The 17693-nt window shown below is 35.7% G+C and overlaps 1 protein-coding gene across 3 annotated transcripts in view; it reads right to left on the minus strand.

Moving 5' to 3' along the window:
* The window catches only part of NEDD4 (NEDD4 E3 ubiquitin protein ligase), a 122809-nt gene that overhangs the window by 80242 nt on the left and 24874 nt on the right, over window positions 1-17693 (minus strand). The window contains exons 3-4 of one of the 3 annotated variants that reach the window (XM_025472713.3): window positions 16177-16255; window positions 16034-16072 (exon numbers count right to left, since the gene is read on the minus strand). The exons of the other annotated variants lie outside the window; for them this stretch is intronic. Coding sequence (XP_025328498.1) covers window positions 16034-16072; window positions 16177-16255 — 118 coding nt within the window. The remainder of the gene's footprint in view (window positions 1-16033; window positions 16073-16176; window positions 16256-17693) is intronic. 3 annotated transcript variants of the gene reach the window in all.

Genomic DNA, 17693 nt, shown 5'->3' on the forward strand with positions numbered 1-17693 from the left:
CACATTGTGACCATGGAGCAACAATGGGGATGGAAGCCCCAGTCAAGGGTGAGACACCATGGGAATAGAAAAGTAGTGTAAGACAATAATCTTTTCTAAGAAGATATAGAGGAATTTGGGGAGGAGATGAAACTTAATTATGGGAAGAATTTGAATAAGAAAATATACAGAACATTCACAGCAAGGAGATCACATGAGGAAAGACATGGGGCAGAATGAGCATGCTCTCAGGAGATCAAAGTGATAACATTTTTGTATTAGAAACTGGCAAAAAATTTTGATTACTTAGGCTACAGCAAGGCCGAGGGTACTGAAATCCAGAAAAGAAGTTATGACTTGATAGATAGGGAAGAAATGAACCTTTTAAAGGAAAAATGACATGATGTAGATCATATGTAATATTATTTTGTCAGTGATACACAAAATAAATTGGGCTGGAGAGAAACCCTGGAGTCCATAGGGACTGTGGTTCTAGGGACTCAAGCATGAAGTGTGCATGAGAGCTTTGCCTGAGATGGTCTCAGTGAAAAAAGGAAGGGAGAAAGGCCATGAAAAACATTTTGAGGAAAAAAATCAAAAGTCTCAGTGTCTATCAAAGTACCTGGCATATACTGTAGAAGTTTGACAAATATTGCTAAGAAAATAGGTATAATAGCTGATCTAATAAGGCCTCTGCTGTCCTGGTTTAGCATTTAATTTAGCTTCCTAACAGGATTTGCTACATCAACTATCGTATCTTTTTATTTTTCCTACTGTAAGTGGATTGACTTACCTAAAAGACTGTCTAGGCTATCTTTACTGACCTACTCGAAAGTTGTTCCCAATGGCCTAAACAATGAAATCCAAAGAGCACGGAATGATCCCTCATGATCTGAGTCCAATTTGCCTGTCCAGCCTTGTTTCCAACAACCGTCCACCTGCCAACCCAAATATACATATATACTGTGTTCTAATGACCTTAGAAACAGACGACTCACCACTTACTGTGCTTCAGTACATGCTGAAGTCTCCACTTGAAACACCTTCTCTACTTTATGTTCAAGCCTTAGTTCAGATGTCAAATCCTCCTTAAAGCCTCACCACCCCAGTCACTTGTACTTCTCTGTTTTCGGCTATTACAACACTACAATCTTCCTTTTTATCAAAGTTAATAGAGGACATGTGCTATTTCCCTACTGAAATAGCATAAATGACATATGATGTTGTTTCCTGTATCTGAGACACACAATAAGTGCAACAATACAATTTAACATGTGTGGTGAGAATACTAATTCAAAATGACAGCCTGAACATGAATATTTATCCTCCCCCTCCTGAGATCCCATTTAAGTAATAGTAAAGGAGTTCATAAGAGGTATAAAACCATTACAGCAAAGATAATGAGGGCCATCAGCAAGTGGGCAATTTCAACAACTCCCCATTGGATAGATGAGGTAGGGATGAAAGCAGTAAGCAGAGCAGAGGCTGAAAACTCAAAATAATGCAATCCCCCTAATGAGAATGCTCATATAACACTTGACCTCTGGATGGTCACAGACACCCACATCATCAGTTTCTCTTTGCATCTGATTTCAGCTAGAGGTTTTACGAAAAGGCAACCACCAGTTTTAATATGTAAAACTTAAATGGACGCTAAAAATGTAACATGTAATTGCTGAATGTTTATGCCTTGTATGTATAGAATAGGTGATGTTTCCTATTGTATCACCTTTTACTATGATTAGATTACCAAAGATCACAGAGGTACAAACAGAAAAACTGTCCGTAAAGGTAAAACAAATGATTTAGGAAACAACAGAAGACATTTTTAAAAAGTATAAATAGAAATATTTGAGAAAGTTCTGAATCCATAAAGCAAAACAGTAGACTATAAAGAGGGAACAAGTAGAGAACAAAGAGGCGTTGGAAATAAAAATGACCATTGAATTCAAATATAAACAACGTAATGTAAATTTGCAAAGAATCTCTCAAAAGAACAATAAGCTAAGTTGGAGAAAGTATGAGAGGAAATAAAAAAGGATTTTCTGAATCCTCAGAATTCAGTGAAAAAACTGAACCCTAGTGCCCTAAAGTAGAAGTTGAGAAAACTATGGCTGCTGGCCAAACCCAGCCAGCCACCTGCTTTTTAAAAAAATTTTTTTAAATTTTTTTTATTTTTTGCTTTTTTTTTAAACAGCCCATGAAATAGTAATATTTTAAAATTTTAAAATGGTTACATTTTAAATGGATATATAAGTAGCTACATAATAGGCCCATAAACTAAAGTATTTACTATCTGTCTCTTTTTTAAAAAAGTTTGCTAGGGGGGCCTGGGTAGCTCAGTTGGTTAAGCATCTGACTTTGATCTCAGAGTCCTGGGATCAAGCCCTGCATCAGGGTCCCTTGTCAGTGGGAAGTCTGCTTCTTTCTCTCCCTCTGCCCCTCTCCCCCTGCTCATGCACTCTCTCTCTCTCTCAAATAAATAAAACCTTCAAAAAAAAATAAGTTTTCTGACCCCTATATCTTAAGACATTTACTGTATATAACATAGTTAATTTCTCTCTGTATCTAGCATAGTACTGGGTAAGATCACCCTTGAAAGGCATGAGAAAACAGTCAGTCAGACCATTTTCTGTGTTCTCTGGTTCACATGAAGAATTCTGGTTGAGGAAGAATCAGTCTAGGTGACTGAATCCAACCAGCTGGAATCCTCAAATGATAATTTGGGAAGAAAATTATTAAAACAATTACTTACACAAATGTTCAGAGCTTTAAGGAACCAGTAGTCTTTAAATTGAAATGTTTATCAACGGCCCAACACAATGAATTTAGAACTGTACACACAAGGCATATCCCTGTGAAATTTTAAAACACTAGAGTAATTATCAAACATTTCAGAGAAAGAGAAAAGAATCACCCCTAAAAGAATAAGAATCAGACTTTTCAGCAGCAGCATGATAGACAACAATGTTATCATGAAGCCATGCTTCCAAGCTTCTTCTTCTTCTTTTTTTTTTTTTTTTTTGGATGCCTTCAAGCTTCTGAGGAAAAATTATTTTCAACCTAGAACCCCATGAGGGACCAAACTACTGGCCAAACATAAGCTGGCTATTTATTCATCTGTCATGGCTTGAAGTCAGTTTGGAACATGGATGTGTGAGCTGTTCAGCGATATGGGAATAACAGTCAGCATAACAAACAGAAACAGTTAAAAAGTGGTTTCTCCTGGGAAGCGGGAATAGCAAGAGGGAGAGGGGCGCTAGAGTCTGTCATTTTCTATCATGAGCCCCTTTATGTGATCTCATTTTTAAGCTATGTGTGAATTTTTTGATGAGATAATTCTTAGAAATTTATTAGGAGTAAAGCTATGGTCACACAAAAAGAGTTTACAGGGTCATATTTACAGGAAAGCTGAAAGCAGAAGAAGCAAAAACTAAAATGCTAGTGATGGATTTTTTGGGGAAAAAATTAGCATGTAAGTCTATAAATGCAAAAAATGATAGAGAAAAAAAATTGCCAGAGGAGTAACCAAAAATTCAAAGAAGAATCAAAGTATTGGTAAATGTCGATTTATTCTACAGTGTTCATAAGGAATCTGAAGTAATGTTCCCGGAAATTCTACTGGTGGATGCAGGGAAAAAAACAATGCAGGTACATTTCAAAAAGTAGCTTTATTGAGATATATTTCACAAACCATATGATTGACCCATTGAAAGCGTACAATTTAATGGTTTTTAATATTTTCATAAAGTGTGCAACTGTCATGATTTTAGAACATTTTCATCACCTCAAAAAGAAACCCCATGTCCCTTAGCAGTCACTCCTAATTCCCCCTCAAGATCTCCAGTCTCAGACCACCTCCAATCTACTTTTTGTCTCTAGAGAATTCATCTATTCTAGACATTTAATGTAAGTGGAATTGTACAATATGTGGTCTTTTGTAATTGGCTTCTTGCTACTTTCTTGGGATTCACCCATGTTGTAGTATGCATCAGTACTTCATTTCTTCTTACAGCTGAAAAATACCCCATTGTTTGTATAAATCCCATTTTGTGCATCCATCCATTTGTTGATAGCCATTTGAGTTGTTTCTACTTTTTGACTATAATGATTAATGATGCTATGAACATTCACATACAAGTTTTTATGTGGATGCATGTCCTAAGTCCATTTTAAAATAACACTGTGTAAAAGTTAAATGAATTAGATAGGTATTTTTATTTTCTCTCTCTTTTTATTTTATTTTATTTTATTTTAAAGATTTATTTATTTATTTATGATAGACAGAGAGAGAGAGAGAGAGGCAGAGACACAGGAGGAGAGAGAAGCAGGCTCCATGCCGGGAGCCCGACGTGGGACTCAATCCCGGGACTCCAGGATCGCGCCCTGGGCCGAAGGCAGGTGCCAAACCGCTGAGCCACCCAGGGATCCCCTCTCTCTCTCTTTTTAGAGAGGAAGGGCAAGTGGGGGAGCAGAGGGAGAGAGACAATCTTAAGCAGGCTCCATGCCCAGCATGGAGCCCAACACAGGGCTCGATCTCACAACACTGAGATCATGACTTGAGCTGAAATCAAGAGTCAGATGCTTAACTGACTGAGCTATCCAGGTGCCCCAGAAAGGTATTTTGACAAGCATAAAGCATTATATAAATAGAAAGTATCTTGGCATTTTTATTTACATGTTTTATGTCTGCTTTCTCTTATAGTTATTTTCATCAACAAATATAAAAATATAGATACATAGTCATGGGGGGAAATATCCAAACAGTAAAAAAGATACAGTAAATTAAAATTTTCTTATTCTTGTCCCATCCTCAGAGAAAATACTGTGGTTTCTTAGGTCCTTCTAGAAATATTTTATGCAAATAGCAGCATATGAGAAAGCATTTTTTTGTTTCTGTCTTTACACAAATAGATACATCATACAATGTTCTGTGCCTTTGCTCCTTCACTAGTATATTTTGAAACTAATACTCTATTAATACATATACATGTTTCTTCTCAAATAGCTGATGAGGATTTCATTGTATGGCTGTACCATAATTTATTCAGTGCTTTATTAATGGGATGTCCCCCACTTCTTCTTCCTATCTAAAAGAATTCTGATTTTATTCAAATAGTGGATGACAATGACAATGTATGTCAGGGATAGATGGCCACTCCCCACCCCCAGGAGCTGAATCCTGATTCTTCTAAGCCTTGTAATTCCATTCTCCATACCAAAAATTGGGCTAGAAATAATAAATGACACAATTCTAGCCCCAAGAGGTAAGAATCTCAAAGTCTCCTGGAAGACCTTTCAGAAAGGATGCTTCCCTTTTTTAAAAGAGATGCATGGGGGGAAAATGCTCCTTTTTCTACCTACGGATATCATTGTGTGAGGCTATGATGTTTGGAACTGCTGCAAGCATCTTGTGACCTGGAGAGAAAGCCAAGAGAATCCCAGAGAGGCTGGGTCACACATGACTGTTCAGCTGCTGTGGTCACCTACATTCCTCTATGTATGATTCTTATGATTAGAGATAATAAATGTGCTTATTGGTTAAGCTAATATGAGTTGTTGCATCAATCTATTACTTGAAACCAAAAGCACCCTAAGTGGTACACTTCGTCAGAGGGGCTAAATTTCTTAATATCTCCCTGATACTTCCTAGAATCTGGTGTTTCCCCTTTCATAATGCTCAGTACACTGGCACTTATTTTGAGAAACATGTTCATAGGGGTCCACAGGAGACAGTGAGCTTTGTTGAGGGGCTGTGGCCATCTCAATAGCAAGCACCACCAAAGTACCTGGAAACAAATATAGAAAACCCTCACACCAATTTTGTGTATGTAGAGGTAGAAGAGTATAAATATATGGATAAAAACACATAGGAAATAATACTAGAAAATCGCACAGTGGCATTTTTATAGTAATTAAATTATAGCTGATTTTATTTCTCTTAAAACATATATAATTCATTATATATATATATATTTCATATATCAATAACTGTTTTATCCAAATTTCCAGAACCAGGGTCTCTACTAGGCAGGTAGAAAAAAAGAAAATTTTACCACTTTGAAAAGCCAACTATGACAAACAAGTAATATGCTCAGAAAAGGGGCTCCTCAGATTCAGACACAGAGTTCACCCAGGATGGTATAGTATGCACAACTGAGAGGACCCTGTTTTTCCACATTTTTAGATCCATGTTTCCCTACAGATCATATGCATGAACATAGATACATTATGTAAATACAGTTGGCCCTTGAACAATATGGGGGGTAGGGGGTACAGTTGAAAATCTGTGTATAATGTTGAACCCCCCCAAAACTTAACTGCTAATAGTCTACTGTTAACCAGTGTCTTACAGATAAACATAAATCAAGATAGTGTGCTTATTGTTTATTGTGTTTGTTATATATATTAAATACATTCTTAAAATAAGTTAGAGGAAAGAAAATATTATTAAGAAAATCATAAGGAAGAGAAATACATTTATAGTACTGTACCGTATTTATAAAAAAAAAGAAAAACAATCTGCCATTTAAGTGGATCCACGCAGTTCAAACCTGTGTTGTTCAAGGGTCCACTGTATCATATACTGAGTATGACTTCTAAGGATACAAACCAAGTACCACAGGAATATGAGGGATGGAGTGAGCTTTTTCAGATGCTCATGCACTGTGTTCACACACAGAGTACACAGTGTACATTGCACCTAATGTGCCCAATGTTCTTCGCACCCATAACTTGCCTCCTTTAGTCTCATCTGAGCAGCTAACTCTAAGTGTAGATTTTACTACAATTTGCTATGAAGCATTAACTTCAATTTGGAGTCTTTCCTGTTTGTTAATCTACCAGTAACAGTTCTCCGCAAAAACTTTCTTTGAACTTCATGTTTTCTCAAAGATACATAAAGGCTCCCTTCAACTTCTGACCACAATTTCCATTTGGTTAAATGCCCAATAGCCAAGTTTTGACTGTAAAGGATTACCTCAAAAGCTATTTTATGTGAATACATTCAATTGAAAACATTCCGTGCTATGTATAAATAATGATATAAATGACAAAGAGGAAAGTAGAGGACCACACATAATAATGTCCTTTGTACAGAAAATACTAAATCACCACGTTTTCAGTTCTTTTCTAGCTGTGATGAATTAGCATTGATCTAAACACAGATTTATCTAGTTGTTGTTGCAATAAATCTGCAAAGTTCTGATGGAAATAAATGTGCAGTCTATGATCCCAGAGTAAAGTCACACTGGCTAGAACATTTGGTAATAGTGAAATTATGGTAAAAGAAACAATGAATAAAAGACAGTGAAAGAATATAAACCTGCTCTATCATTTACAAATGGCTTCTTTCTTATTTTTGTGTTAATATCTCTCACTTAAAGTAGTACCGATTTTCAAGCATCTTTTCTAAAAGAAAATCAAGATCATCAAAAATAGTAAGATTTTGGGATCCCTGGGTGGCGCAGTGGTTTAGCGCCTGCCTTTGGCCCGGGGTGTGATCCTGGAGACCTGGGATCAAATCCCACGTCGGGCTCCCGGTGCATGGAGCCTGCTTCTCCCTCTGCCTATGTCTTTGCCTCTCTCTCTCTCTGTGTGTGACTATCATAAATAAAATTAAAAAAATAAAAATAAAAATAAATAAATAAATAAATAAATAAAGGTTTAAAAAAATAGTAAGATTTTTAATTCCAATTTTAAATAATTCTGAATTTTAATTACAATTAAAATTCCTCTAACAGATATCTACATTTTCTCTTTCTACTCCTACTGGCTTTGATATAGTTTTGGCTTTTGGAGGATCTGTCCATTTAGCTAAGTTAAATTATTGCCATAAAGTTGTCCATGTTAATTTTTATTATTATTGTCTGTGGGATATATCTTTTATTCTTTTAAAAACTATTTATTTATTTTAGAGAGTAAGAGTGGGGGAGTGGGTAGAGGGAGAGAGAATCTTAAGCAGACTCCTGGCTGAGCTTGGAGTCTAAAGTGGGGCTTGATCTCACAACCCCAAGATCATGACCTGAGCTGAAACCAAGAGTCAGTCACTCAACTGACTGTGCCACCCAGGAGCCCCTGTACCTTTCATTCTTCATAGTGGGTATTTGAGTTTTCTTTCTTATTTGGGCTAGCTATAGCAAATCAATTATTACTCTTTTCAAAAAACTACCTTTGGTTTCATTTATTTTCTTGACTTTTTATCCATTCTCTATTTCACTGATTTCTATTCTTATTTTCTTCTACTTTTTTTCCTAGGGTAGATCACTCTTAAATCACTGATTTTAACATTTTTCTTTTGAATGTAAGCACTTAACGGTGCAAATTTGTCTCTGAGCACTGAATTAGCTCATCCCATATTTTGATAATGCTATACTTTAATAATCAGTTAAGAGGGCTTGTAATTTTCCTTATGATTTCATTTTTGATCCACGGCTTATTTAAAATATGTTGCTTAATTTCCAAATATTTGTGGATTTCCCAGGTATATTTATATTACTGAATTCTATTTTCAGAGAACATGTTGAATCTCAGGTCTTTTAAATGTATTCAAACTTGTTTATGGCCCAATATGTAGTCTATCTTGGTGAATGTTCCATAGGCATATAAAAACAATGTATATTCTTCAGGTATTAGATGTAGTCTTCTATACATACCAAATGGGTTGGTTGATAGTGTTGTTCAAATCTATTACGTATTTACCGACATTTTTTTTGTCTAGTTGTTTTATCATTATTGAGAGAGGAGTGATAAAATCTTCAACTATTCCCTACATCTATCAATTTCTACTTTATAATTTTGAAGGTCTTTTATTAGGTATATGTTCCTGATGACTAAGACCTCTTATGTTCATGAAATGTCCCTCTTTATCTCTAGTAATACTTTTCATCCTAAAGTCTACTTATCTAATGTTAGTACAACCTTACCAGGGTTTTGTTTGTTTGTTTGGGGCTTTTTCTTTTTTTATGGCTTAGTGTTTGAATGGTCTTTTTTTGTACTTTTACTTTTGACCTGTGTCTTTATAGTCAAAGTGTATCTATTAAGAACATATGGTTGAATCTTGGGTTTCTTTTTTTTCCCAGTATTTATTGAGATGGTTGGTTTTATGACCATCATCTTTCTTTCTTTTTTTTTTTTTTGACCATCATCTTTCTATTTCTATTCTATTTCTCTTTTATTCCCTTTTATCTTTTTAAAAAATTACTATTTATTGATATTTCATTTTCTTTCCTTTACTGATTTTTTTGCCTATCATTTTCCATTTTAATTTTTTAGTGGCTGCTTTGAGGATTACCATATGCATCTTTAAAGTATCACAATTTTAACAGCCAGAGTTGAGCTATTTAGATCTCTTTCAAGAGAACCTGCATAGCTGATCAACAGCCTCCAAATAACCACACACCTTTGAATCTACCCAGTATGTTCTCCTGGCGTTCTCCCAAAGACTGGGCATAGCAGGGATCTAGAGCCTGGTCATTCATGCCTAACAGATAATCTTTCCTGGGAAAATCTTCATCGGCTTGGGTAAGAGTTTCTCAGAACCGTGCTGCAATGTGGGACTCTTCCTACCAATCCTTTTCCCCCTCCCTGCACAAGTATTAGCCTGCATCATGATGAGAAGGCTCTTTCCATTTGTGCATCCTTCTTCTTTAACCTTCACAGGTGCTTCCCCAATAAACCTCTTGTGTATCTAATTCTATCTGAGTGTCTGTTTCTTAGAGGGCCTAAGCCAACACAGATGGTATGAGTGGTGGGGTTTTAGGACCAGTCCACACTTACCTGCTGTCAAGAAGCTCCCCACCCTGAGAAGAAAGTGGGACACATATAGTCCCTGGCTTAAGGTAGTGGTCAATTCCTAGAGACTTCTCCAGTAGTGTACTGGGGAAATGTCCTGGCTGAAATTCAGCTTGTACTGAGTCCACTGGTTCTGTGGTTCCACCCAGTAGTCATTTCCCTGGTTTTCAATGTAAAATTGTCATTGACACACTGGAACTTGGGTCCCCTCACTACCACCACCACCACGTTGAATCCATGGCTTATGGAATAAGAGCTACTCAAAGTGAGAAAGCCAAGTGGAAGCCTCTGAAACTGTTCTCCCTCTGGTCAAGGTAATACATCCAAAACATTGATTAGATATGACAATAAAAGCACAAGCAATAAAAGAAAAAATAAATTGAACATCCTCAAAATTAATAACTTTCATGCTTCAAAGAATACCATCAATAAAATCAAAACAGACAACCCATGGAAAGGAAGAAAATTTTTGCAAATCATGTATCTGACAGGGACTTGTATCCAAAAATACAAAGAACTATGACAACTCAATAATAAAGATAAATAATCCAATTACAAAATGGGCAAAGAATCCAAACAGACATTTCTCCAAAGAAGATATACAAATGTTCAATAAACTCATGAAAAGATGTTCATTATCATTAGCCATCAGAGAAATACAAATCAAAACCATAGTGCAATACCATTTCACACTAGGAGGGCTGTAATAAAAACATAGATAACAACAAGTGTTATCAAGGATGTGGAGAAATCAAAACTCATATACTGCTGGTGAGAATGTAAAGTGGAAGCCACTTTGGAAAACAGTTTGGCATTTCTTCATACGACCCAGCAATCCTACTCCTAGGTATATACTTCCAAATGACAATATATATTCACATGCTATTTGTTATAGTTAAAAAGCAGAAACAACCCAAATGTCCATCAACTGATTCATGGATAAATAGAATGTGATTATCCATACAATAGAATATTATTTGGAAATAAAAATAAATGAAGTACTGATACATGCTGTAACATGGTTAAACCTTGGAAACATGCCAAGTGAAAGAAAACAGACACAAAAGACCACATACTAAGTGAAACCATTTACATGAAATGGTCAAAATAGGCAAACTTGAGTCAGAAAGTAGATTGGTGGTTGCCTGGGACGAGGAGCAGGTGTTGGAGAAAAATGGAAAATGACAGATAATGGGCCTGGCTTTTTTTTTCAGGCTAATGAAAATGTTCTAAAAGTTGATTTTGTTGATGGTTGCACAACACTATAAATACATTAAGAACCACTGAATGGTAAAATTTGAGAGGGTGAATTGTATGTTATGTAAATTATATCTCAATAAAGCTGTTTAAAATGCAAACAAAAATCTTGCAACCTGGTGGGAATGTCAAAGATTAATACCACTACTAAAGCTCTAAAGGATACAAGGGTGGTTCCTATAACAGGTTCATTTAATTCTCCAGTGTGGTCCTTGCAAAATCCAGATAGATTTTGGAGAATGACTATACATGCAAGCTCAACCAAATAACAGCCTCAATTGCCTGCTGGTTCCCAAACACAGGGAGTCCAGAGTGCTCTGGCAACAGCTGAAGACTGGTTTGATGGGACTCGCTATCTCCCTTGGACTGAGTGTGCTCCCTTTGGGAACTTAGACCTCTAACTCAGGAAAGCCCAGAGTTCTAGGCTGGAAAGCACATAGTCCTCCATTTTGTTTGGAAATGATGACAGGTGGGGCCACTCCTACTTCTAACTCCTTTCTGTTGCAAGCACAGCTTCATACCGAAGTCTCTGGTTTAGTGAATAAACTGGCCCCCCATCTTTGCAGACTATTGTCTCCATACTGGTGCTTCAATTGTGCCTACTGTAGGCCATTCCAGTATTCTTTGAGGATCCGGCTTCTGGATGATGTGACAGGTGATATAACCAATGGATCCCATTGTCATGAGTTCATTCCTGCACTTCTTTAACTATGAATTGGGTCCCCTAGAGGGTTGAAATATGTGGATTTCTAACCCTATAAAACATGCACCTGTAAGTCCCCAGACAGTTTTGCTGGTTGATGTTCTGCAAACTGAAAAGGCAAACCCATACCAAGAAGTAATCTGAGAATGAATTACTGGCCCTTTCAGAATGGGAGGGACCCAATTTGGTAAACTTACCCCAAAATGGCTATGGTCGTGAGGGTTAATGTTTCACAGTTTTTTCTTATAAAATATTTGTCTGGTTTTGGTATCAGGGTAATGATGGCCTCATGAATGAATTGGGACATGTTCCCTTCTCTGTTTTCAGTAAGACACTGTGTAGGATTAGAATTATTTATTCCTTAAATGTGTGATAGAATTCAGCAGCAAAACCACCTGGGCCTGAAGTTTTCTTTGTTGGAAGGTTTTTAACTTCAAATGCAGCTTCTTTAAGAGTTATAAAACTTTTCAGGTAATTTATATCTTCTTAAAGTTCTGGTACTACATACCTTTAAAAAGAATTGGTTGGGGATGCCTGGGCGGTTCAATGGTTGAGCATCTACCTTTGGCTCAGGGTGTGATCCTGGGGTCTGGGATTGAGTCCCACATCGGGCTTCTTGAGGGGAGCCTGTTTCTCCCTCTGCCTGTGTCTCTCCCTCTCTCTCTCTCTTTCTGTATCTCTCATGAATAAATAAAATCTTTTAAAAAATAATAAAGTTAAAAAAGGAATTGGTTGATTTCATCTAAGTTAATGAATTTAAGGGCACAGAGTTGTTCATAGCATCCCTTACTATCCATTTAATATCTGTAGGTTCTTGATGAATTTGCTGGGTTTTTTATTTATTACTGTCTTTTTGGCTATATCTCTCCATTATTTTTCAGTAGTTGTACTAGGGATTACTTAACTTTTTGTGGATTACTTAAAGTGAATATTGAGCCACTTGAGGTAATATGTAGAAGCCCTATAACCAAAAAGTTCATCTTGTCCTCACTCCTTTATGTTATACCTGTGATACGTACTATACCTACATAAATATCACCAGTGTTAGAATTTTTGCTTTCAACAGCCATAAATATTTTAAGTTATGCAAGAGGAGAACATAATATATTATAATAACCAATATTTACTCTCGGTGTTGCTTTTTCATTTCTAAAGTTAAATTTACTTCAATATCATTTACTTTTAGCCCAGATAATTTCTTTTAGCATTTTCTTTTTATTTATTTATTTATTTATTTATTTATTTATTTATTTATTTATGATAGTCACAGAGAGAGAGAGAGAGAGAGAGAGGCAGAGACATAGGCAGAGGGAGAAGCAAGCTCCATGCACCGGGAGCCCGACGTGGGATTTGATCCCAGGTCTCCAGGATCGCGCCCTGGGCCATAGGCAGGTGCTAAACCGCTGCGCCACGCAGGGATCCCTAGCATTTTCTTTAGAGTACATCTATTGGCAATAAATTCTCTTATTTTTCCTCAGCTTAGAATACCTTTATTACTCTATCATTCCTGAAGGATATTTTTGTTAGGTATAGAACTTTGAGTTGACTCTTCTTTCTTACTTTGTTACCTTAATTATATTGTTTCACCATAGCATCTAAGGAGAAACCTTTTGCTATTTAAATCATTATTCCACTACCATTTTCCAAGCTGTCTTCAAAATTTCTCCATTACCTTTGGTTCCAGCAATTTGACTAGGATGTGTCTGAGCATGGTTTTCTTTGCATATACTCTGTGTTTTTCTTTAAGCTTTAAAGATTTGAAAGTTTTTGGCCATTATCTCTTTCAATATTTTTTTCCATCAATGTCTTCTTCCTCTTCTGAGATTTCAATGACCCAACTATTAAACTCTTTTAATATTGTCCACAGATCCCTCAGTCTCTACTAATTTTTTTTCCAATCTTTATTTTCTGTTCTTCAGATTGGATCATTTCTACTGCTTATCTTTAAGTTCAGTAATGCTTTTCACTGTTATCTTCATTCTGCTACTGAGCTTATTCTGTGATTTTAAAAATTTCAGAATGTTCTTAAATTCTAATATTTCTGTTTCATCCTTTTTTACAGTTTTTATTCTCTACTTAGAATATGTATCTTCCCATTCATTTCAAGAGTGTTTACTTTTACATCATGGAGCATAACTATAATGGTTATAATAGATGCTTTAATATAGTATTAGCTGTTCTGCTAACTCCAATGTCTGCATTATTTTATGATTGGCACTTCTCTTCTTTTGAGGATTGGTCATACTGTTGTGGTTTGTTGTACGTAAAAAAATTTTATACACATTCTGAATATTCTCTTGTGAGACTTTACATCCTGCTGACATCCTTAATACCTTTACAGTTCTTTATAGCATCAGGTTAAGCTCAATTCCTTATTACTGCAGCATGGCTAAAATTGGAGGTGTCCAATTTATTTTTAATTTTTGAAAAATAACAATAGCTGAATACCTTTTTAATGTGATAAAAAATAAAAAGCTATGTTTAATGAAGAAAAGCTGGGTTAATTCCCATTATAATTGGAAACAAAACAAACATCCATCCCTATTACAGCTAAACATTATTTGATATGTGTAAGCCAATTATATTAGAAAGAAAAAAGAGTAAGAGGTACAGAAAAACCTCAATACATTGAAAACACATATATGTCTAAGAAAAACACAATAAAATCAGTAAAATAATAATAAAAGTATAAATAAATAAAACACTCAGCCACTTGGGAATTCTAAAATTCTCTCCTAAGTAATATTTGTGCCAAAGAAACAATCAAAACCAGAGGTTACCAAATCTGGAATTTATTCTGGTGAAAGTAAGCCAGAAATTTAGCTTCATTTTTCCCCATATGACTATCCAGTTGACTCAATACCATTTCCTCCAGAATCCAAAATTTCCAAACTGATTTAAAATTCTGTTTTCATGCCATACTAAATAGAGTAAGGGAGATCTCCTTCTCTACACAAGAAAAACCAGAAGCACTCTAGTTGGTGCTGTTGGCTGGATCTTCAGTAACAGCTTCTCAGACATTTGCTTCAGCAATTTCTTCCCTTCTAATTCACTTTATTAAAACAAAACAAAACGTATAAAAAAAAATCTTCAAATGTGGAATATAGAAGAGAGGCTTCTGTTTTTCTGACTGAAATCCACTGTGGCACCATACAAGCCTCCAGAGAGGCTGGTGTTTTGGGCATGGTCAGCTACATCAACCATTGCTGAGCATGTAAGTAGGATGGGATTAGATGAATGTGGCAACACGGAGGTCAGTGGTGATCTTAGTAAGAGCAGTTTTATTCCAACGATGCAGATGTCAGTTAGATTAGAGTGGGTTAAGAAATGCATTAGAGAAGCAGACATGATAGGGGGCAGGCAACTCTTTCAAGAAAGTTGATTATTTGTTCTCCTGGGTGGCTCAGTGGTTTAGTGCCTGCCTTCGGCGCAGGGCATGATCCTGGGGTCCCAGGATTGAGTCCCACCTATGTCTCTGCCTTTCTCTCTGTCTCTCATGAATGAATGAATGAATGAATGAATGAATGAATAAATAAAATCTTTAACAAACAAACAACAAAAAAAGAAAGTTGATTATTCAGGTAAACAGAGAAGTCCAGAAGTAGGTCAAGGCAGGACCTTTAAAGGATGGAATGTACCAATAGGAATGATCCAGTAGGGAAAGGGAGATTACTATTTTCTATCTCTACCACTGCTGGGAAGTTGTTGGTTCTGGCATAAGCAAGGATTCTAGGATTCAAGGATTCTAGGTACAAAGAGACATTGTCAACTTGAGGGCCACCCTGAGGAGTATGAAATAACTGCTTATTTGGAGTCTGCTCTTATGTGTAGGGAGGAAGGGTGAGGGGAAAGGCAGGAATGTGAATGAAGGGTATATAAGAAGAAAAGAATTTATTTAGTGGTAGGCCCTCATCATCTCTTGTCCAGATCAGTCTATTTAATAAATGACTGGGGAAAGAGAAATATCACATATCACATGATCTTTAAGGGAAAACACCAAAATCTGCTAAACTAGAACAAGACTATTATACAGTCTCTAAATAAGAATTAAAGTATAATAAGATAATTCCAGGTTTACAGTTGCTTTTTACTTCTTTGTTACTTATATACATGTTTTTTTTATAAGATAAATGGTTCTAGGACCATGTCATCAAGGGGATAACTAGATTTAACTCTTTTAAAAATTTTAAAAATCTAGACAAATTCTTATATAAAATACATTTTAGAATATTATAAATGGTAACATCATTCTAACCTGAGAAAATCTGTTTGCTGTTTTATTGAAATAAAATACATACTTACTCTGAATAATATTTCTTCATTCCATTTTGGATTCAAAGTCTAAAAGACAATAAACATAGTATAACTAATTTTTTTTTATATTTTGTCATAGAAAAATAAAACAAAGTATATTTAAAACTTTTTTGAATACTGCTAAGTCTAACCTTTTTAATGGTTTTCGTTTGCATACTTGTAAAAACTCCATTCATTGGGTCATATAGCGTCACTCTCACATAAGGATCACTGTTAAAATAAAAAATAATAATAATAATTGTTGCTTATTCCCAAACTCAGATTGCTCAATTATTAGCAATTCCTACAATTATTTCCTATGCTTAAAAGGAAGGGTTCCTTAGGCAGCAGTAAGTAATTATAGTAATTTTTGCATCTTGTTAAAAAGCTAAAGTACCGTGTTAGTGAAATAGATAAAGAATTGGAAAGAAAAAAAAAAAAAAGAATTGGAAAGAAAAACTTTTAGTCCAACTTAATGATTTCCAACCTTTTTAGATTTTTGAAATTTTGTTCAATTTTTATTACCTTCTTTCTTTTTTGGGGTTAAGATAGTTAATTTAATGATTCTCAAGACTAGCTTTGCAAGACCTCAGGCTGTTCCAAGTTATCTCATGAGTGCAAAGACTTTTTATAAAATAAGATGGAGTGCTTTTCAGTTTAAAATAATTATGTGTTATATAACCCCTTCTACCAAGATACATGGAAAAGAAAAAAATCTTGTGATATTTAAGTTTGCAAAGCAAAAGACTCTAGACACTACTCGTCTGTGGTCAAATTTCTCCCATTTCCAAATCTCCCAAATACTCATGATTCTCTACCACCAACTCCTCCTCCCACTTCTTCATACAACCTTACCTTTAATTGAAAATGGTAATTGAAAAAAATCAAAGCCAACAGGCCACTCCTACATCCTGGTTTTCATCATAACTCACCCTTGCACCTAACCTCAGTGATTCAGGTATTGTGCCCTGTTTGAGGCCAATTCCTCCTTGTGCGAGTTCCTCCCACCTACTCTGGAACCTTGCATCATCTGTTTTCACTTCTCCCTTCTATATTTTCAGGGTTTTTTTTGACCTACATTTTTCTAATCATATAAGTACATTTTTAACCCTCCCTCCTTCCTCCAGCAGACTGAGCTAGATTGTCTTTCTTCCCATCCCAAATTTTCCAAGAAAATAATCTCCAATAATATTAATAACAATAACGACTCATACTTATATAACAATTACTCTGTGCCAGGCACCATTCTAAGAGTTTATATATATTAACTCTTGGGATCCTTATAACTACCTATGAAATAGGTATGGTTATTGTCTTTATTTTGTACAGAGAGATAGCAACTCATCACAGACTATACAGCTAGTCAGTGCAAGAGCAAGAACTGACACTCAAGCACCTGGTTCCAGAGGCCATATAGCCAATCACTTGTCCCTTTCTTTATTTCCTTGGTTCCCACTGCTCTTGAAAGCCCCAGAATTTGGTTTCTACCTCCCCTTTTGAACCACTGCTCTGAAATTGCTCTCCAAAAGTCACCAATTTTGCTTAAACAATCAACACTCTCCAGGAACTTATTTTGTTGGTCCTCTCTATATTCGATGCTACTGATGACTTACTCTTTGAAACTAATCTCATTTGCTTTCATGATGCAACCCCTTTCTGGTTGTCCTCA

The sequence above is a fragment of the Canis lupus genome, chromosome 30 (assembly GCF_003254725.2).
Source record: "Canis lupus dingo isolate Sandy chromosome 30, ASM325472v2, whole genome shotgun sequence".
NCBI classification, from domain to species: Eukaryota; Metazoa; Chordata; class Mammalia; order Carnivora; family Canidae; genus Canis; species Canis lupus.